Below are 17,511 nucleotides of genomic sequence, written 5' to 3'. Positions count from 1 at the left end.
ATTAGATGTTGACAAGGACGAAAGCCAACAAACAACAATGATGAATATTCACGATTGAAGGGTTTTGGCAGAGTTTAAAACACGCAAAACAAGAGTTTCTCGAGGTTTTACTATGCATTACAATCTGTTCATCTCCCAAACACTTCAAAGAAAGATCATAGCCAACAACACATTAGAAGAGCAACAGCAGTGATGAATGCAGTAACATTCCAATATTTACATTCCAACAATGAGACTAGATAGCATCTTGACATTTTAAGCTTTGGTAGAAATCATGAACCGGCCTTTTATGGTTCTGCGAGCTGACTCGATCTCAACATTTTTAAGCTTCAGTAGACTTCACAAACCGGCCTTTTACGCGCTTTCTGGAGTCAGCTCTTAGCTTCCTAGACTCGTAACGAATATGCTTATCATATCTGTAGATGGAACAGATTAAGCAAATTTCAGAAAGGTAGCAAATGTAGCATTGCTGTATATTGCAAGAATATCATTGCACAGAAAATTAAACGAACAAGGAAGAACGGAAACAAACAGTATCGGACCTGCGGTTCTTCCTTTTCTCTTTGTATCGCAACACAGCGTTGCCCCTGTTTTGAGACAAGAAGTTGCTGTCGATGTCATTTTTCAGGTTGATGGGTGGTTCTCCAAAGATCTCTTTAGTTTCTCCAGCAGTTTCCGAGTCATGTGATGGATCTACAGGCCTAGCCATATCCAGTCTCTTACCATGGAAGGTGGATGGCCCTTGGCTTGCTGCATTCCTTGTGTTTTTGTGCCATCTGCTGGTCACGTCCACCTTTTTCCGCTGGAAAAGGCAAGATAATGTATCTGCTCATGATATTGACACTAATACAACTTTCACTAGAGAACAACGCAATGAAAATCAAGATACCTTTTACTAAATAAGAAGAACGAAAGTTTTCTTGTGCCAACTTCATACTATCAGTAGAAATTTTTATGAAGTACATAGGATAAAATGAAGGTGCTAGATCTAATAATTTATATTGCAGCCACCAGAGAATTATCCACCATATAACAAAAAAATATAATGGAACCAACAGTGGCTAAGAAATAGTAACTAGAATTGACAAACTTCATCGATGCATGGGAATGAGATGGAAGGATCACTAAATGTGGTAAGAAATAAGTCTCCTGAACAATCCACCAATCACATGACTATTATTTTAGCGGTAAATGCAATCTGCTTGAAGGAACAAACTCGGCAACAATGGATAAGATTCTAAAATCTCATAGATAAGATGCATTTTATGTTGGCTCTGTAACTTTTCAATATTTACCACCTACAGTGAGAGGATCTTTTTTGATGTTGAACGAGCACAAATCTTTCAAATGCATTTGTATCATTCTTGAGGTTTGCTGGAATGTAACTGAGCTCACTTATCATTCATACAACTACATCACATTATTTAGTTTTAGATGTCTTTAGTCTTCTACTTTCTAACCACCGAGAAAATTCACTCTCTCCAGGGAACTGGTTGTATATTTTTACGCTCTTCAAGTATAATGTTAGGCTATATGGTAATATAAATCCCCCATGAGATATCATAAAAACTGATAAAGATGTTGTCTAACTGCCCCTTATCATACTTGATATCATTGCCAAAACTCAAGTTTTCTTCTACTAGTACTTTACCTAGTATCAAATGGAAAAAAAAAAGGAGTAGAATGGAAGTTCAAGATCAATCTTAAAACTCACGTAAGAAAGTATGCCTATCTAAAAAAATAAAAAAGATTAAAACAAATCAGTTCAATATCAAAAAATTCCAATGTAAGATAACAAGAGAAAACCAAGGTAATAAAACTATCTAACAGCAGATTCAATGCACATTTTAAAATCTTAAGCTCAGTAAAGTTACTAAAAGCTTGATTGCTGGAAAGATGAAGCAGGAACAATGATGAAAAGCTAAACATCTAGTTTCATGCTCTATTGACAAATGTTATAGGTTGTATTGGCTGCTGAATCAGACAAAAGTTAATAGTATACCAAATACCTACTGTATCCCATATATGTTTGAAGGCCAAATATTCTTTGTATTTATTAAAAAACATTATGAGCTACAAGGAAATGCAATGGATGTATAACTTGCATTCTTAGATGTTATGTGACAAATGTTTATTGATAAGACCTCATTTGATGAAAGACAGCTTGTGTCATATATATCTTCCAGGACATTTGTAGCTCCCAGGGAACTTTCTGTAAGAAGTTCACTGTAGCTCTTGATCATAAAACCATTACTATTTGTCCCAAATCCCACTTCAAGTGAAGAGTATTCAGACCGATTTCTAGTCCTTCCAGAATCAAAATCCCATACCTGCAAGGAAATAGATAGAGTATTTCCATTAAACTAATAAATTAACTGAACCGTGAAGACTTAGAAATGTACAAATAGGAAGGTCAAACTAAAGTGCCCTTGAAAAAAGGTAAGACTGGCAAAGATGGATTCATGTGCAAATATTAAAATAAAAAAAAAACATCTTCAGCAAGAAATCAGTATTAGAGTAATACATTTTTTCAGATTGCTACTGTCTCATCTAGACCTCGTTAAATATCTCAACAATATGTCACAGTTAATCAGAAATGCATGTAAAAATAATTTCTTCCTTACATAAACTCGTTAAATATCTCAACAGTAAGTTGCAGTTAATTAGAAATGCAAGTAGGAATTATTTCACCTCTTCTATACTAAAAAGTAGAACTTAAAGCTCTCCCGGTTGTATTGTCTTAAAATTACAGCATGCTTAATCTACATGGTACATGTTAAGTAGCACAAATGGCATATGAACTTACAAGTTAAGCCGCAAGAATATCATGTAGCCAAAAACTGCCGGTTACACAACATTGGAAACCACAGAGAACATTCTACTTCATGGTCGGATTGCTACTTTGTTTGATCAGTTGGCCAGCTCTAAATCCAATTAGTATTAGCATAACTGATGGTTCTGCTTTGGTGTTCTTGGCAGAACAAATAATTCCAGCTGTCACTAGATCTGGATAGGATCTGATTGTTCTAGTCATTAGATGGCTGTAGGGAAAGTATGATAAGAGGGTTTAATGAAAAAGCATCAACAGTATAGGAAGTTCATAACTCCATCATATCCATCTTTCTTCATGAATTTTAGCGGTGAATAGTAACTTTTGCATATTTGTGTCTTTTGTTCTTTGTTTATACTCTTTTAATTCAGTCCCTCAGTGACAGTCTGATGAAAGTGCCAGCATGATGATTGAAGCCTGTTACCCTCTGCCTTAAGCACTAATGACCTTCGCAGTTCATCCATACCAAAGGACAAATACGAAGAAGACAACAAATCATGATTTTGTTGGTCGATAGCTTTAGTGGCAAAGAAAACGAAGAAACATATTTTGGTAGCACTCTCCTTCACTAACATCAATGTTTACTGCACAAAATCTTCCTCTGTGATTTTCCACAGTCCTCTTCGGAGGCTGCCAGTTACTGGTTGATAGTACTATGCTCAATTATGTTATTGTCTTCAAAGTAATCTTAGATGCAGTAAAACATGCGATTCAGCAATTTTTCTTAATCTTAATACAGAATTCTGTTTTCTGTTCTTAGTTATATCTTCCATCAGAGAACAAGAATGAAGTGAAGAAAAGAATCCAATTTTGAGCAAAGAAAAGACCATTAGTTTCTAACCTGAGCAGCATGATCTATGTGATCATGATCCCACACCAAATTCTCTTCCTCCATTACCCGATCGCTCTCCTTGAGGGCTGCGCGCGCAGAGGGTTCCATCATGAGCAACGAGGTATACCCCATTTGCTCCGTTCCCCTTCCCTTCTCCTCCTCCTCCTCCTCGTCCTCCCGATGGTCATTCTTCTTGATCGGCGTCGTTTGCCTCCACTTGCATGACCCCTCCGATTCCCTTGCGACCAACTCCATCAGTTGCCGTAAGAGCGCTTGTCTCCCCTTCCCACCCGTCGCCGACGAACTCTTATGCCTCTTGGCGCATGGGACATACAGCTCTTGGAACGACGGATCGACGGCCGGCGTCGCATCAAGAGCGAACCAGTCATCAACAGAGGTAAATTCGGTGGGGAGGCAAGATTGGTGGATCTTGGATGCGAGATCGAAACCCCAGGCCGCAGCGAGCTCAATTGCGGGGAGGCTTCCAGAAAAGCTCTCGATAGCGGTGCGCGGGTGGGATGAGGGGCCGAAGGCGGCGTGGGTGTCGTCGTCGCAAGCGGCGCAAAGGGCGAGACCGTCGGCGGCGCAGAGGGCGACGGCCGGCGCCGCGGCGCAGCTGTCGCAGATCGGGGCGCGAGTGTGCCTCTGCGATAGGGCATTGGCGGCGTGGACGTCGGCGTCGCAGGCGAGGCAGAGCCTAGCGGCGTCGGCTCGGCAGTAGAGCACGGCAGTTGCCGCCTCGCCGCAGTGGTCACAAGGCAGCCCCTCCTTCCGCCGCCAGCCCCCCTCTACGTCTTCCACTCCCATCTCCACCGCCTGAAACCCTAACTCCCTCCCTAAGAACAGCACCGAGCTCTTCTCTTCCTCCTCTTCTCGTCTCATACCGAGAGAGACCAGCTCAAAAGCGAAGATATTAAGCGTTGCACAGAATCCTATACAAAGTTCACCGTGAACGTGACCATAGAGCACGTCTCACTCACGACCACGTAAGATAGTCATGTGCCAGAAAGATCACGTGGCAGAAATTTAAGCGGAGTGTAAGATGAAAGACTGAGAGGGCGGGCGGATCTCCCACGAAGTCGTCGGTGGAAAATATCATGGCCTTTTTGGCTGAGGTGGCAGAAACGGAGAATCAAAAGAAGTCAAAAGAAAATTTGAATTACCGGAATCACCCTTCAACTTTCATTGAAATCTTTAGTCTCTGAGTTATCTACTGTTAATGGCAGTCAACAGAGGATTTGTTGACTTCCAATTGCTACATATACATTTGATGCCCAGTGGTTTCATCATTCTCAATATCACATGAGTTTTAGTATAAAAAATTATAATGATACGACCTTATATGATTAGCATTCTATGTTAATAACAGATCATATAGTTTTATTTTTTTGATTTTTTGATTAATTTTATATTGTATTTTCATTTTTTAATGGTTCTTGATAGCTAGTTTCTTTATTCACTGCATGTTTCTGCCAGATTAAATTATATTATCATTGGAAAGATGTTATTCTTTCAATTTTTCATAAGAATATTGTCATGGGAAATCTGATTGGATGGGTTTAGACAAGACATTGGTAGGGAATCAATCGATAATTTGGATTATTAATGATTGTTGAAATAAAAGGCTACAGTATAAATATTGATTTATATCCACATATATAATTATAATATAGAGACATATTCGGCGTATCACCAAATGCATGAACCTGTCAGTACTAGTGATGAAGATGAGCCATCGACGAGCGATGAACAGTAAGCAGGCTTTGATGATGCTGTCTTTCATGATTGTGATTATGAGACATGCATTTATACTGCAAGAAACAATACTTTTAGTTCACTTACTTAACGATGATTGGGGAATGATGGTTGGTCTGTTGAATATGACGCAGGAATACTCCCTCAATGCAGCTCTCCCAGGGGATGGCAGATGAGAAAGAACACTGGAAGCTCAGCTTGGTGGAGCTGCTGCTGCTGCTGCTCCTGTCTGTCACAATAAATGCAGTCTTTAATTGATGGCTGTGGCCTGCAAAGGCTAGGGTTCTCACAAGGCGCAAGCCTGGGATCATTGTTGGGGTGGGGGAACAGTGTGCTAGATTTCTGATTCCTCTTGGTTTCTGCAATCTGTGTCTTCCCCCTCTGCACAGATTCCTTTCTGCCAACCCGAGGAAAGGTTCCTTTGTCTGAAGCAATTAGATGCAAGCCATCCACTTTATTCTCTTCTCAGTCTACTAGAAATAAAGATCACCATTTCCTGACAGCCAACACCTTTATTTGTCTGCTTACTGTGTCTGCCTCCCTTGTCCTTTAAGAGCATAAGAGTCATGAAATAAAACATGATGCATGATGCTGAGCTAGATTGACTGCGTGATTAGCTTAGCATCCACAATATATATTTGACTTTTAGTTCATGAAGTAGTTGTCATTGTTAGATAAGATCAGCTAATGATCTTGGTTAACTATGCTCTACGAGGCGGATTTGGTTTAGCAAGCTTTGTTTGAGCTATCAGTTTCAAGGTAAGATAAGAAAGTTGAGTTGAAGCTTGGATTAATAGTTGCATCATAGTTGAAGATAGATTTTGTCCTTGTGATGCATCATCTGAGACTGGAACAAAAATATCACCTACTTCAAATGGAGATCGGCACTGGAGAGAAGAATTGCGGCATTGTCGTTGATATCCAAGTGTAGATATCGCAGGACAAGCTGAAAAGATTTCAACTTGCTCACAAAAGTCCGATCTTGTCTTTCTGTGTTGATCCAGAATGCAAGAACAAGATCGAAGTGTGGAGCAGTTCAGACGCAGCCATAGCGGCCAAGGTGGAGGAGGCCGCCGCCGCACTTGGGGCAGGCGTCGACGCTCTTGGGGACCATGAAGTACATGAAGCAGGACCTGCAGCCGGCGGCGACGAGGATTTGGGCACCGCCGGGGTCAGCTACAGTATCAGGGGGAGAGGAAGAGGAGAGGGAGGAGAGGCAAGAGTTGGCGGTGTCGACGCTGCTTTCGTAGTCCTCGTTACCGCCTACTCTGGAGCAGCTGTCATCGGAGGAGGAGATCTCTTTGCCGGAGATGTAGCTTGATGAATATGTGGCGGCGGCGATGACAGCAGTCCGGGGGTCTTTCCTGGTCTTCGTGCCTGTCTCCAAGTTGATGTAGTAGACTTCCCCCGTCTGCCATAGAAACAGAGAAATCTCAGCAAATGTGCTTTCGATCGAGGAAAGAAGCAGATGCTGAGGAGATCAATCAATCCAACGACAACACAAGAAGACGGGATCGTAATGAGAAAAGGTTGCTGTAGTATCGATCAAAAGATGAGAGAAACTATTCTATCTGCTGTCAAAAACGTCACCTTTTTCTTCTCTTCCTCTTTCCTTCAGATCAAAGGAACAGTCTTTTTAGGTGGAGCACGGAAAGGAAGGATCTTTCCGCCGGAAACGATGGCGAAACGGCGTTTGGGGGACGTGAGTTGGTGCATTTATGATCAATGATTGCCGAAGAGAGAGAAAGAGGAGGAGTAGGAGGAGGTGGAGCATTAAAGGAGGATCCCCGTACCCGCATGTCAAGACGCTGCTCCCACCGGTAAGGAAGCGCCGTGTCGGAGTTGAGCTCCACCATGACTTCTCCCGAGCTCTCATCGCTCGCCTCCAAGAGATGCGCGGCCACCAACGGCGCCGGCGTCAGCGGCAGCGTAGCCACCCCTCCGCTTCTCCCGATGCTGCAGCTCCTGAGCGACGCGGCGATCATCTGGATGTTGGGAGCCGTCATGGCCTGAAGCAAAACGGAGAAGGGGAAGCGAGACAGAAAGACAGAGAAGAGAGCCGATTCAGTACTGGAAGATAGCCGGTTTTAAACGCGATCATCCCAATATATTCTACGAGCAAATCAAGAACAGTGGCTTCATCGAGGACTGGGCGTAGCGTTGGTGCTTCAGGAGAAGTATAAGCAAAGCATACATGGGGAGTTGGAAGGACAAATACCAACAATTGAGATGACTTCTTTGCAGTGTCTTTGCTGTGTATGATGCAGCTTTGACTGCTACGGCAAAGAATGTTGACAAAAAGAGAGATCAATCAAGACCGGATTTTGACTTTGTTGACCATGAAGAGCTCGTTGGGGTAGGGAAGACTTCTACTGGGGAGGGGTTGGGTGCTTAGTTTTGTATGAAAGCTACAGGGGACAGTGGTGGAATCTTTGCAGTGGCAAAAGTCCATGGAATAGGAGACAGTGGTGCATGAGCCTTGGAAAGAACAAACGATGGTTTGGTTTGGTGGTCACCTTGAAGAGGATGACTCCAATGGGGTGCCCTGATGGCCTCAGATTGATGTATGCAGCTCATTGGTTCTGCTTTGCCTCAAATCAAACTATCCCTTTTATATCCCCCGTCAAGTTGGATGAGCTGTCTTGAGACAGAGAAAGAGAGTAAGACTGTTAATTGATTTATAAGAGTCCGATGAGTGTATTACTATCAACTTAAATATTTTGATCAGTGATTTAGATCAAACGAAATTGATAAGCTAATTAGTCCATCAGACTCAGATCATTATATTTAGTACGATGAAAGGGCTCGATTTGATCTTTCTATTTTTTTTAATTAATTATAATCAATTATTAAAAGAAAAAAAAATAAAATTGATTTAAAAATAAGTCAATATTACTCTTAACATATTTTATGGTGTGAGACTGAATCAATCAAGATTATATAATAAAAAATGTTTTGATAGGGGATGCCAATGTTATCTATCATAAGGACAAAGAAACATATGTTGAATTAAACAGCACAGTTCAGATTAATCATTTCTTTAGGGAAGAATAAGACAAACAAAGTGGTACGATTAAATGACAAGTTAGCAGTTTACAGCTCATCGGGCAACAAATGTTTAAAGCTAGATTTGTCCTCTCTCTCTATGTCGGTGTTCGTTGATGCCCATTGAGCGAGACGGAGGTTTGCGAAAGGCACACGTGTGCAGGACAAAAAAATTCTTTATCCTAATTAGTGATTGGAGTACATTATAATATTCATTTATCAATATTATAATTATATTTTTATCGAGATATATAAATTAATTAATAATAGAAAATATAATATCGATTAATTATTATCCGATATGTAATCGTCAATTAGTGTCGAAAAAAAAAGAAAGAAGACAGATCATCCGTTCGATGCATAAACAAAGATCCAAAGTAACTAATTATAAGCTTCCATCTAATTTTATGACAAAGAAAAGTAATCGTAAATACTCATCTTTAATATTTTAAAAAAATATAGACTTATCTTTTTTTAGAAAATCAAGTGTCTGGTATTATATCTTAAATTATTAATTTAAATATTGAAAAGATCAACTTAAAAAATCTCTTTTCATCGTTGTCTTCGTGTATGTTACACCTTGGAAGTTCAATATTTTTATGTCGAAGTCGTCTCGAATAATTTTGTGCATACCATTCTAGATTTTTTTATTATGAACAATACGGTTTAAATGCATATGTGAGTGATGATATAATGATTTTTTAATTTTTTTAATGAATGAAATAATAAAATCGAGATTTTTTTTACTCTGTCAGTCTCTTTCATTCGATTAATATATTGAGTGACTATCGTATTAAAATAAAATTATTAGATTAAAATAAAAAAATATATTCTTTTAATGATTTCAATCAAGGTTCGTAATACCGTACCGTACCGGTATTTCGACCTGGGCTCGGTATTGGTACGGTACGGTATATCGAGCGGTACACCCAGATGTGCCGAGTACTGTAGCTCTACTATAGTGCTATAGTATACTCGGACCGGTAACAGGCGATCCACGTACCGATAACCTATCGGACTGGTACATACCGCTCATACCAGGCGATACAGTTCATTGTAGACCATGGTTTCAATACCAAAAATCTCTCCTAATGATCTTATTGAGCAAACAATAATAATAACAAAATAGTAAAGTTCAAATTATTCAAGTCACTTATATGAATTATTTACCAACATCGAGTTACATTAAAAAAATTAATTAAATTAAAAATATTTAAATCTTTAATCATAATTTCCAATAAAATTTTCTTGTATCATCCTCTTCTCTGAGAGTACCATTGATATTAATATTAATAGTTTCTTACATTACTTCACCACTTATTATGTGACAATTATAATATATGATTTTGGTAATATTACCATGTTAAGCATGGTTACATTAATTCACCCAATTCAACTTGACCTAATACCTATTAGATTCGGGTTAGACTCAAGTGATATGAGATGAGACGTATGGGTTTAATGGCCCACTTTCGTACTATTGATATGATATGTCTTCGAGTCGCAATAAAAGATTGCGAATGACGTAAGCGTTGTGGTCATCATGTGATCATAATAACATAAATATCATCAGATCAATAGAAAATAGAAAGGGCTGCTTACTCCCCGGTAAATGTAACCTCCCACCGTTCCCTCCACCCTCGATTCCTTGACCACCTCCAAATCCAACTCCACGTTCAAATCTCTCTCTCTCTCTCTGAGAGGTAGAAGACGCCATTGACGACCATTCTCCCACGATTTAAACCCTCGCCTTTCTCTTTCCTTTGCTGTCGATCTCGCCCGTTCCCCCTTGCAGCCTCTTTTGTAATCAGGTTCCCCTTAGATCTCTCTCTCTTGGGTGGGTGTGCGGGACACAGAGTGGGATCGGGGAGGCCGACGGCGGCGGCGGCAGAAAGATGGTGAGGCTGCCGTATCTGACCGCGCTGACCACCCTCTTCAGCTACGGTCTCCTCTTCGCCTTCGGCCAGCTCAGGGATTTCTTCCGGAAGATCATCGATTGGTTCAAATCCTCCTCCAAGGACCTCAAGGTCCCCCATTTATTGCTTCTAATTCGCTCGCTTTTGCTTCTCGTCTCGCTTTTTTTTTTTCTTTTTTTTTTTTCTGATCCTTAACGGGATTCTTTTGTTGTCGCGTGGAACAGGGGTATGCGCCGATCTGCTTAGGGCTCGAAGATTTTTATACCCGCCGCCTCTATCTCCGCATTCAGGTTTGTTCTTTTTGGAATCCTGTTGTCAGTTTCTTCTCCAAAATTCCTTTTTTTTTTTCTTCCATTTTTTGGGTTCGTTTTCTCCTTATTTCATGACTTGCATTTTGGTTATCACGTATAACGAACAAGCCTTGTTCTTTGATTTTTGTAACAAAAGGATTCTGGAAATTCCGCATATTCGTGGTAATTTTTTCCCAGAGAAAATTGGGATATATGTTCATAAATATTTTCAGATCTCTTGATTTCCTTGTTACTTCTGGTGAAGAATCATGGCTGCTCATTCTTGACCTCTCATTATGTGTTGTTGTGCACCTACTAGGGATTTCTTACCTTTTTCATTTTCGCATATTCTTATCATGGGAACCTTCGGTTTCTAGGTAGTAAAATATAGAAGAAACGTCTTTGGTATCTTTTTCAACCTCGATCGAGGAAACTGGTCTCATACTTGGGATTAGGATACGAAATACTTGACCTTTAATGTGAGTTTTTATAATTGGCATAGCCACAATGATCAATTTTTAATTACAATGAAATTATGCAAATACCGTGAGTCTGATATGCTATTAATTATAATTTCAGAATGAGAATGATCATTAGGGCTGCAAGGACATGATGCCATAAGTACAATGATCGTACATGTACATTTACGAAATGTATACAGGTGCTTCTACTATGTTAGTGTGTTGTGTATCTTATGATGACAAGCATTCTGATACGGCAGGACTGTTTTAGCCGGCCAATTGCCAGTGCACCGGATGCTTGGATCGATGTTGTTGAACGATACTCTAATGACAATAACAAGACATTGCAGTAAGTACTTTTCATATGTTTCTTTTCAGATACATGACCTTTTGACATATACCACAGCCGTGTTTCTGAGACATGAAAATGTAGTCTATAACTGCGGATAATGAAAGTTGTGAATTGTGACCCTGCTGATTGTAATACAAGCTGAGCTAATTTATGGATAATGAATCATGAAGTGCGTGATCCTGGATTGTTATTTAACATTTACTGAAGTCCTTTGAAGTTGTTGAGGAATTCTTTTAACTGTTTCTACTAATCTCTGCAGTCGGACCTCGAACACTACCAAGTGCCTTAATCTGGGATCATATAACTACCTTGGTTTTGCAGCAGCTGATGAATACTGCACACCCCATGTTATTGATTCTTTGAAGAAATACTCTTGCAGCACCTGCAGTGTCCGTGTAGATGGTGGTATGTATTTTCTGCTCACTATATTACAAACAAAAGACTAATGAATGTGGAATCAATCTGATTTTTCTTCATTTTGGTCAGGCACGACTGACCTACATACCGAGCTGGAAGAGCTGGTTGCAAGGTTTGTGGGAAAACCAGCTGCTATAACTTTTGGCATGGGTTATGTGACAAACTCTGCCATTATTCCTGTGCTGATTGGGAAGGTTTGTAGAATTATTTATGCTACTGTGTGTCAGTAAAAAAAACCGAAGCAACAGGATTTTGGTCAGTGTTTAACTTTATAAATCAATGTATAGGGAGGACTGATTATTAGTGATTCTTTGAATCATAACTCAATTGTCAATGGTGCTCGAGGATCAGGTGCAGCAGTACGTGTCTTCCAGCACAATAGTAAGTTTTTAAGCTCACAATGAAATTAATGTTGTCCTCATGATTGGTTGTTCTAAATTTCTGTTACTGTGGTCTTACAGATCCCTCGCACTTGGAAGAGGTGCTGAGAGAGCAGATAGCTGAGGGACAGCCCAGAACACATAGGCCCTGGAAGAAGATTATTGTTATTGTTGAGGGCATCTACAGCATGGAGGGAGAACTTTGCCAGCTTCCTGAGATTATAGCTGTTTGCAAGAAATATAAGGTACGGTCGCAGTTAATTTGTTTGTTTGAACGTTTTTCGAGCAAATGGGTGCTGCATATGAAGGATGGTTTGATTTAGTTTCTGTGGAAAAACAGGTCTACACTTACTTGGATGAGGCCCACAGCATTGGTGCAGTGGGAAAAACTGGCAGAGGGGTTTGTGAGCTCCTAGGAGTGGATCCAGCTGATGTAGACATCATGATGGGCACATTTACAAAATCATTTGGATCTTGTGGAGGATATATTGCAGCATCGAAGGTTCTCATCTTGCAAAAATAAAATTTCATTAGGATTAAATAGTGTATGGCAAATTATAAGAGACCTTCTAAACTCTATTGTCTTATTTAGGAAATCGTTCAATATTTGAAGTACACTTGTCCAGCATATCTTTATGCGACTTCCATGTCACCACCAGCAGTGCAGCAAGTTATATCTGCAATTAAAGTTATTCTTGGAGAAGATGGGTCAAATAGAGGTACAGAAGGGACAGCTTTGACTCATTTTACAGTTTTTATTGTTGCTGAAGTTTTGATGCTCGTTACCAGTAGTCAGTGGGTTTCTTATTGATTTGGTCACACCAGGGGCCCTGAAACTTGCCCGCATTCGTGAAAATAGTAATTTCTTCCGATCAGAACTTCAGAAGATGGGTTTTGAAGTTCTTGGTGATAGTGACTCACCGGTTATGCCAATAATGCTTTACAACCCAGCAAAGATTCCAGCCTTTTCTAGGGAATGTCTCAGGCAGAATGTAAGTTTCTCCTTTTCTTAAGCATATTATGCATGACTGAGATGAATAGTCAGCAAATTTCTTGAGTTCATTGCCCTCTTTGTTCGTCATAAAACTGTCCTTGTGTCTTGGCATGAACCCATCCTTCTCCCTTTTGAATAACATCAAATGTGAACTAAACCTAGAGAAGCAAGAAGGCACCGACATGGACATGTAGGCTGTTTTCACCCGATTAACAGGAGCAGCAGTAATTTATGAATCTAGTCCAGAACCCATGTATTATCTAAGTTATTTTATAGGTTGAATGAGGAGGCTACACCTTCTACAACACCATGATAGTTTAATGTGCCTAACTATATATGACATTATTCTTAGGATGGGAAGTTTCCAAGAGTATATACTTCCCATGATGATTATTCTGCTTTGTAGGTCGCTGTTGTCACTGTTGCATTTCCAGCCACACCTCTTCTTCTTGCAAGGGCTCGTATTTGTATATCGGCTGCACATTCCAGAGAGGACCTGATCAAAGGGCTGGAGGTAAATTAATTTCTTGGAGATTGACAACCTTTTAGCCTGATTAGATTGATCTTGTTCATGGCGTAATCGAGTCACTCTTTGATTTGCAACTCCAGGTTATCAGCAAAGTCGGCGACCTTGCGGGCATCAAATACTTCCCTGTGGAACCACCCAAGCATGAAACACAGGGCCACAAGAAGCTGGAGTAGAAAATTCTCGGTTGTTGGTGAACCGAAAAATTCCTTTGCTGGAAGCAAATTCAACTAATCACAAAGTTGTCTATGTTCGGGTCTTCCCTTAAATGAGCCATGTTTGTCCATCAGAAGCTAAATTAGGTTATCCACATTTAATCGTCATGGTATTTTCTTATGTACAGTTAGCTCAGTAAGTTGTGCTAATTAAACATGCTTTCTTATTTTTGTTTAACATCCCTTCTATCAATGTGGAAGTTGCAAACCATGGCCCCCCTGTACTATGTTCGAATGGTTGAGTTAATTTGTATTAAACAGCAATGGATTCCACAAGCTTCTTTTACATTCAGTTTTTCTGCTAAGAAAACGTGTATTATTTATGGCTTGCAAGAGAGCATCATGAAGGAATGAGTTGCACTCGAAATTGTCTGCTGCTTCCTGTCAAAAGCATGCAACATGCATTAGATGCAAGTTTACCATGCATGCTTGAACTTTATGACATGCAACTTTGAAGAGCTTATTATGTGAATGTTTGCATGCACTAGATGCAAGTTTACCATGCATGCTTGACCTTTATGACATGCAACCTTGAAGAGCTTATTATGTGAATGTGTTGCCATTAACTGTGTTGAAGAAGCATAAACATATAGAGAGTGCATGCGATTATTAGATCAATTGCATGCAAACTCAGAATTAACAGGAACATTGCGGAAAAAAATATGGTAATAATCTTGGAATTAAGTCTCAATTAATATAAATGAAGAACTAATTAAAGAAATTTAAGCATATAAATACTGTTTTATAGTGAAATCTGGTGGTGTAGATTTTTTGCAGATATCCCCAACCCAAGAAATACTATCCCTTCAGAAACAATAGAATTAAACCATTAATTTTAAGAGAGAAATTTTTTAATTTTTTTACTTTTTTTCCAAATAAAAGAAAAGAAAAACTTAGCACAACGCCAAATTCCAACTAATGTTTGCTTCTCAAATATTAGTCCAGCAGCCCAACTCGGCCCACACCGGCCCATTAACTTCCTTTATAAATGTAGATGGCTGATGCATTAGGGTTTTTGAGGGTTGTGGTTCCATTGGGTCGATCGATCGCTTTTGGATTGCTGCGGGAAATGGATAACTCGCCGGAACTGCAACGGTTTCTCGAGGTTAGAATTATTTGCTCTTAAGTTCTTTCGATCGTTCGATGACTGGTCTTTCTCCACATCCACGCCACGTTTCTTGATGTTGGCTATGCATAGATTAATTCGTTCTAGTCGATACTTGATACAATATGCTTTGGGCTACGAGGTGTAAGGTTTGATTTTGTGCAAGTAATGAGTAATTTTTGGATCTAGCTTTGAGCTGGTAGCGATGTTGGATATCTTGACGAAGGGAGTTCTGTGGGGATTGTTGTGTCTGTCCATTGTCGTCTGTTCGGATTCCGTAGTCGCAGAAATCTCATCTGAGTTCTCGTCTCTGAATATTTCGTTTGTGATTTTAGTGTACTTTACTGATTAATACTCGTGCTCTGTTTTGGTCTCCTTGTTTTCTATGTACATTAAAGGTAGACTAGGATGGAATGATGAACATCTTTGATCATGCAGCATCTTTTGATGCAATGGCATTTTTTTCACACGAGATTTCTGACCATCCTCCTAAATATTTTCTATGATAATTGTTTATTTGCCTGTATTCCCCTCTCCTGTTCAGACAGTCAGGTTCTTCTTATCAGCAAGATGCCTTCTTTTCCTAATATTGAAGAACATCACAACATTGCACTGTTTCAACTAAAATCAGAACTGATGTTATTTTCTTGGAGTCAGAACATTGCACTTTGATCTTTTCAGATCAGTTTTATGCTTTTAATGAGACATTTAGTTTGTTAAAGAAGCAACATGCCATAGAAAGGCTGAAATATACATGTTATGCACTTCATCTTCCCTTTTTTCTATCAAACAGCTTCCTCACTTAGCTTTTCATTTTTGTCTTTTGTTAGACACCAATTTAGCACTACCCCCACTCCTACTTATTCTGGTGCAACGCAAGAACCTTTCTCATAGTTTTCACTTTCTCTTGAGATAATAATGCCATTTTTAGTAGCTACTCAGTGATCATATGCCATGTGCATCTGAAGTCAGTAAGTTTATTGAAACTATTCTTCTTTTTGAATTCCTTGTATCAACAGAAAGTTTTTTGTAATTTTTCCAAGAGAACTTTGGATTCGATTCTTGAAATGCACACCTAGTAATTTTTCCAAGTGACAGACAGTATGATACAATCTGCTTTCTTGGATGTGTGCTTCAAGTACATCACCCATAACATACATGGATTTGCATTCATCTTCCATGAATTTTTACAAGCAACTAACTAAAAGGGAATCCCCAATTCCCTGTTCTTTTCTCCTTTATTCTGATCTTTATTTCCGCTAAATAAATTATTTTTTAAACGATGGGTGTTGTTTACTGTAGCAAGAGAAGCAAAAAGCTATGGTCAGTGAGATGGTTGGGAAACTTACAAATGAATGCTGGGATAAGTGCATTACTGGTACTCCTGGCAGTAAGTTCAGCTCCAGTGAATCAGCTTGCCTTACCAATTGTGCTCAACGGTACATGGACTTGAGCATGCTCATCATGAAGAAGTTCCAGTCCATGCAACAATAACTGGAAATTTGTGTTTTGAGTACTGAACCATATGTTTCTCTGCATTGAGCTTATTAATTGTCTCTTCAGATGTATCACTTTTTTGGAAGCTTTGGAGATAATTGGATTTAGGAGCTAAAATTCCAACTGTTTTGCCTCATTGGATGGTTTCTGGATTCGTAATTCATACAAATCTAAGCATTATATCATTGTCGTTTGTAGTATTTGCTTTTTATTTGGTGAATAGAAAAAAAAAATTTAGTTCATTTAATCTATTTCTTAATTGTTGGGGAAGAAGAAGACAATAAAAGTGCGACATCTGCCTAACACTAACAAATACTAATGTGAGTGATAAGTCATTGTAGGATCCAACAATAAGCGGGTGAGTTCCAATTTCAATTTGGTCTCCCAATTGCAATCGTAACGCTTGATCTAAACATCCTCGAGTCATACAATGTATCAGCTTCATCTATTTCCACACACAAGTAGCGGTCGATGAGGGTAACTCTGTCTTTTTACAAGTAAACACGTCATGTTCTCATTAGCTGGCTCACGTGCAACTCAGATGACAGGAGCGACGCAACCCAGTCGGCGCCGCACGTGTCGCCTCTCTCGTAGCCATTATTGCAGCTTCCGCGCGCGGGTGGAGCGACCTCGTACGCGCGGCTTATTAACCTCGGCCTCACATTAAGTTTTATTACAGTAAAGCCGCCGGCACTGGTTCTCGGAAAGCAGCGTCCGACTCCCCGCTCTCTCCGCGCTCGGCGACGTCGTCTAAACCCCGTAGGGGTATCGCCGATGATGAACACAAAAACTAGCGCGAACATGTATATATCCGCTGTTAAACCGGACCTCTTCGAAATCAAACCGGCATAATTAACCCGACGCGGGTTGTTTTCTTTCTAGTTTGGTAACTATCA

General features: G+C 39.8%; 3 protein-coding genes across 4 annotated transcripts; 1 reads left to right on the top strand and 2 right to left on the bottom strand.

Annotated features, from left to right (window-relative positions):
- Positions 1–20: 20 nt before the first annotated feature.
- Positions 21–4,580, bottom strand: LOC135675870 (zinc finger protein CONSTANS-LIKE 13-like). The gene is made up of 4 exons (XM_065186465.1): positions 3,672–4,580; positions 2,145–2,330; positions 543–802; positions 21–416 (listed from the first exon to the last, which is right to left on the bottom strand). The coding sequence occupies exons 1-4, from the start codon at positions 4,542–4,544 to the stop codon at positions 323–325; spliced, it is 1,413 nt and encodes a 470-aa protein (XP_065042537.1). The 5' UTR covers positions 4,545–4,580; the 3' UTR covers positions 21–322.
- A 148-nt stretch (positions 4,581–4,728) lies between these two features.
- On the bottom strand, positions 4,729–8,040 carry LOC135675871 (protein CURLY FLAG LEAF 1-like). Of its 2 annotated transcripts, XM_065186466.1 has the most exons (3): positions 7,489–8,040; positions 7,211–7,402; positions 4,729–6,828 (listed from the first exon to the last, which is right to left on the bottom strand). In XM_065186466.1, the coding sequence occupies exons 1-3, from the start codon at positions 7,516–7,518 to the stop codon at positions 6,454–6,456; spliced, it is 597 nt and encodes a 198-aa protein (XP_065042538.1). In that variant the 5' UTR covers positions 7,519–8,040; the 3' UTR covers positions 4,729–6,453. The 2 variants fall into 2 exon arrangements, with proteins under 2 accessions (XP_065042538.1, XP_065042540.1); XM_065186468.1 differs by having other exon boundaries at positions 7,211–8,039.
- Positions 8,041–10,091: 2,051 nt separating this feature from the next.
- Positions 10,092–14,299, top strand: LOC135675869 (long chain base biosynthesis protein 2a-like). Its single transcript, XM_065186462.1, has 12 exons — positions 10,092–10,489; positions 10,603–10,668; positions 11,390–11,478; positions 11,741–11,886; positions 11,968–12,092; positions 12,186–12,279; positions 12,360–12,523; positions 12,619–12,780; positions 12,871–12,997; positions 13,104–13,270; positions 13,679–13,786; positions 13,882–14,299. The coding sequence occupies exons 1-12, from the start codon at positions 10,358–10,360 to the stop codon at positions 13,972–13,974; spliced, it is 1,473 nt and encodes a 490-aa protein (XP_065042534.1). The 5' UTR covers positions 10,092–10,357; the 3' UTR covers positions 13,975–14,299.
- The last annotated feature ends 3,212 nt before the right edge of the window (positions 14,300–17,511 follow it).

The sequence above is a fragment of the Musa acuminata genome, chromosome BXJ1-6, assembly GCF_036884655.1.
Source record: "Musa acuminata AAA Group cultivar baxijiao chromosome BXJ1-6, Cavendish_Baxijiao_AAA, whole genome shotgun sequence".
NCBI classification, from domain to species: domain Eukaryota; kingdom Viridiplantae; phylum Streptophyta; class Magnoliopsida; order Zingiberales; family Musaceae; genus Musa; species Musa acuminata.
Note: the sequence above shows the minus strand (reverse complement) of the source record. Positions and strands in the feature narration are given on the sequence as shown.

Bases quoted from the DNA above. Each gene is read 5' to 3' on its own strand.
- LOC135675870 (XM_065186465.1), bottom strand. From the start codon at position 4,544: ATGAGACGAGAAGAGGAGGAAGAGAAGAGCTCGGTGCTGTTCTTAGGG. The intron at 803-2,144 runs GTCTTATCAATA...TGCCTTTTCCAG, and splicing joins GCTGTCTTTCATCAAATGAG to CGGAAAAAGGTGGACGTGAC. The intron at 417-542 runs GTCCGATACTGT...TTCCATCTACAG, and splicing joins GAGAAAAGGAAGAACCGCAG to ATATGATAAGCATATTCGTT.
- LOC135675871 (XM_065186466.1), bottom strand. From the start codon at position 7,518: ATGATCGCGTTTAAAACCGGCTATCTTCCA. The intron at 7,403-7,488 runs GTACTGAATCGG...CCCAACATCCAG, and splicing joins TTAAAACCGGCTATCTTCCA to ATGATCGCCGCGTCGCTCAG. The intron at 6,829-7,210 runs GTACGGGGATCC...TTTCTATGGCAG, and splicing joins AGCAGCGTCTTGACATGCGG to ACGGGGGAAGTCTACTACAT.
- LOC135675869 (XM_065186462.1), top strand. From the start codon at position 10,358: ATGGTGAGGCTGCCGTATCTGACCGCGCTGACCACCCTCTTCAGCTAC. The intron at 11,887-11,967 runs GTATGTATTTTC...CATTTTGGTCAG, and splicing joins CAGTGTCCGTGTAGATGGTG to GCACGACTGACCTACATACC. The intron at 12,093-12,185 runs GTTTGTAGAATT...ATCAATGTATAG, and splicing joins TTCCTGTGCTGATTGGGAAG to GGAGGACTGATTATTAGTGA.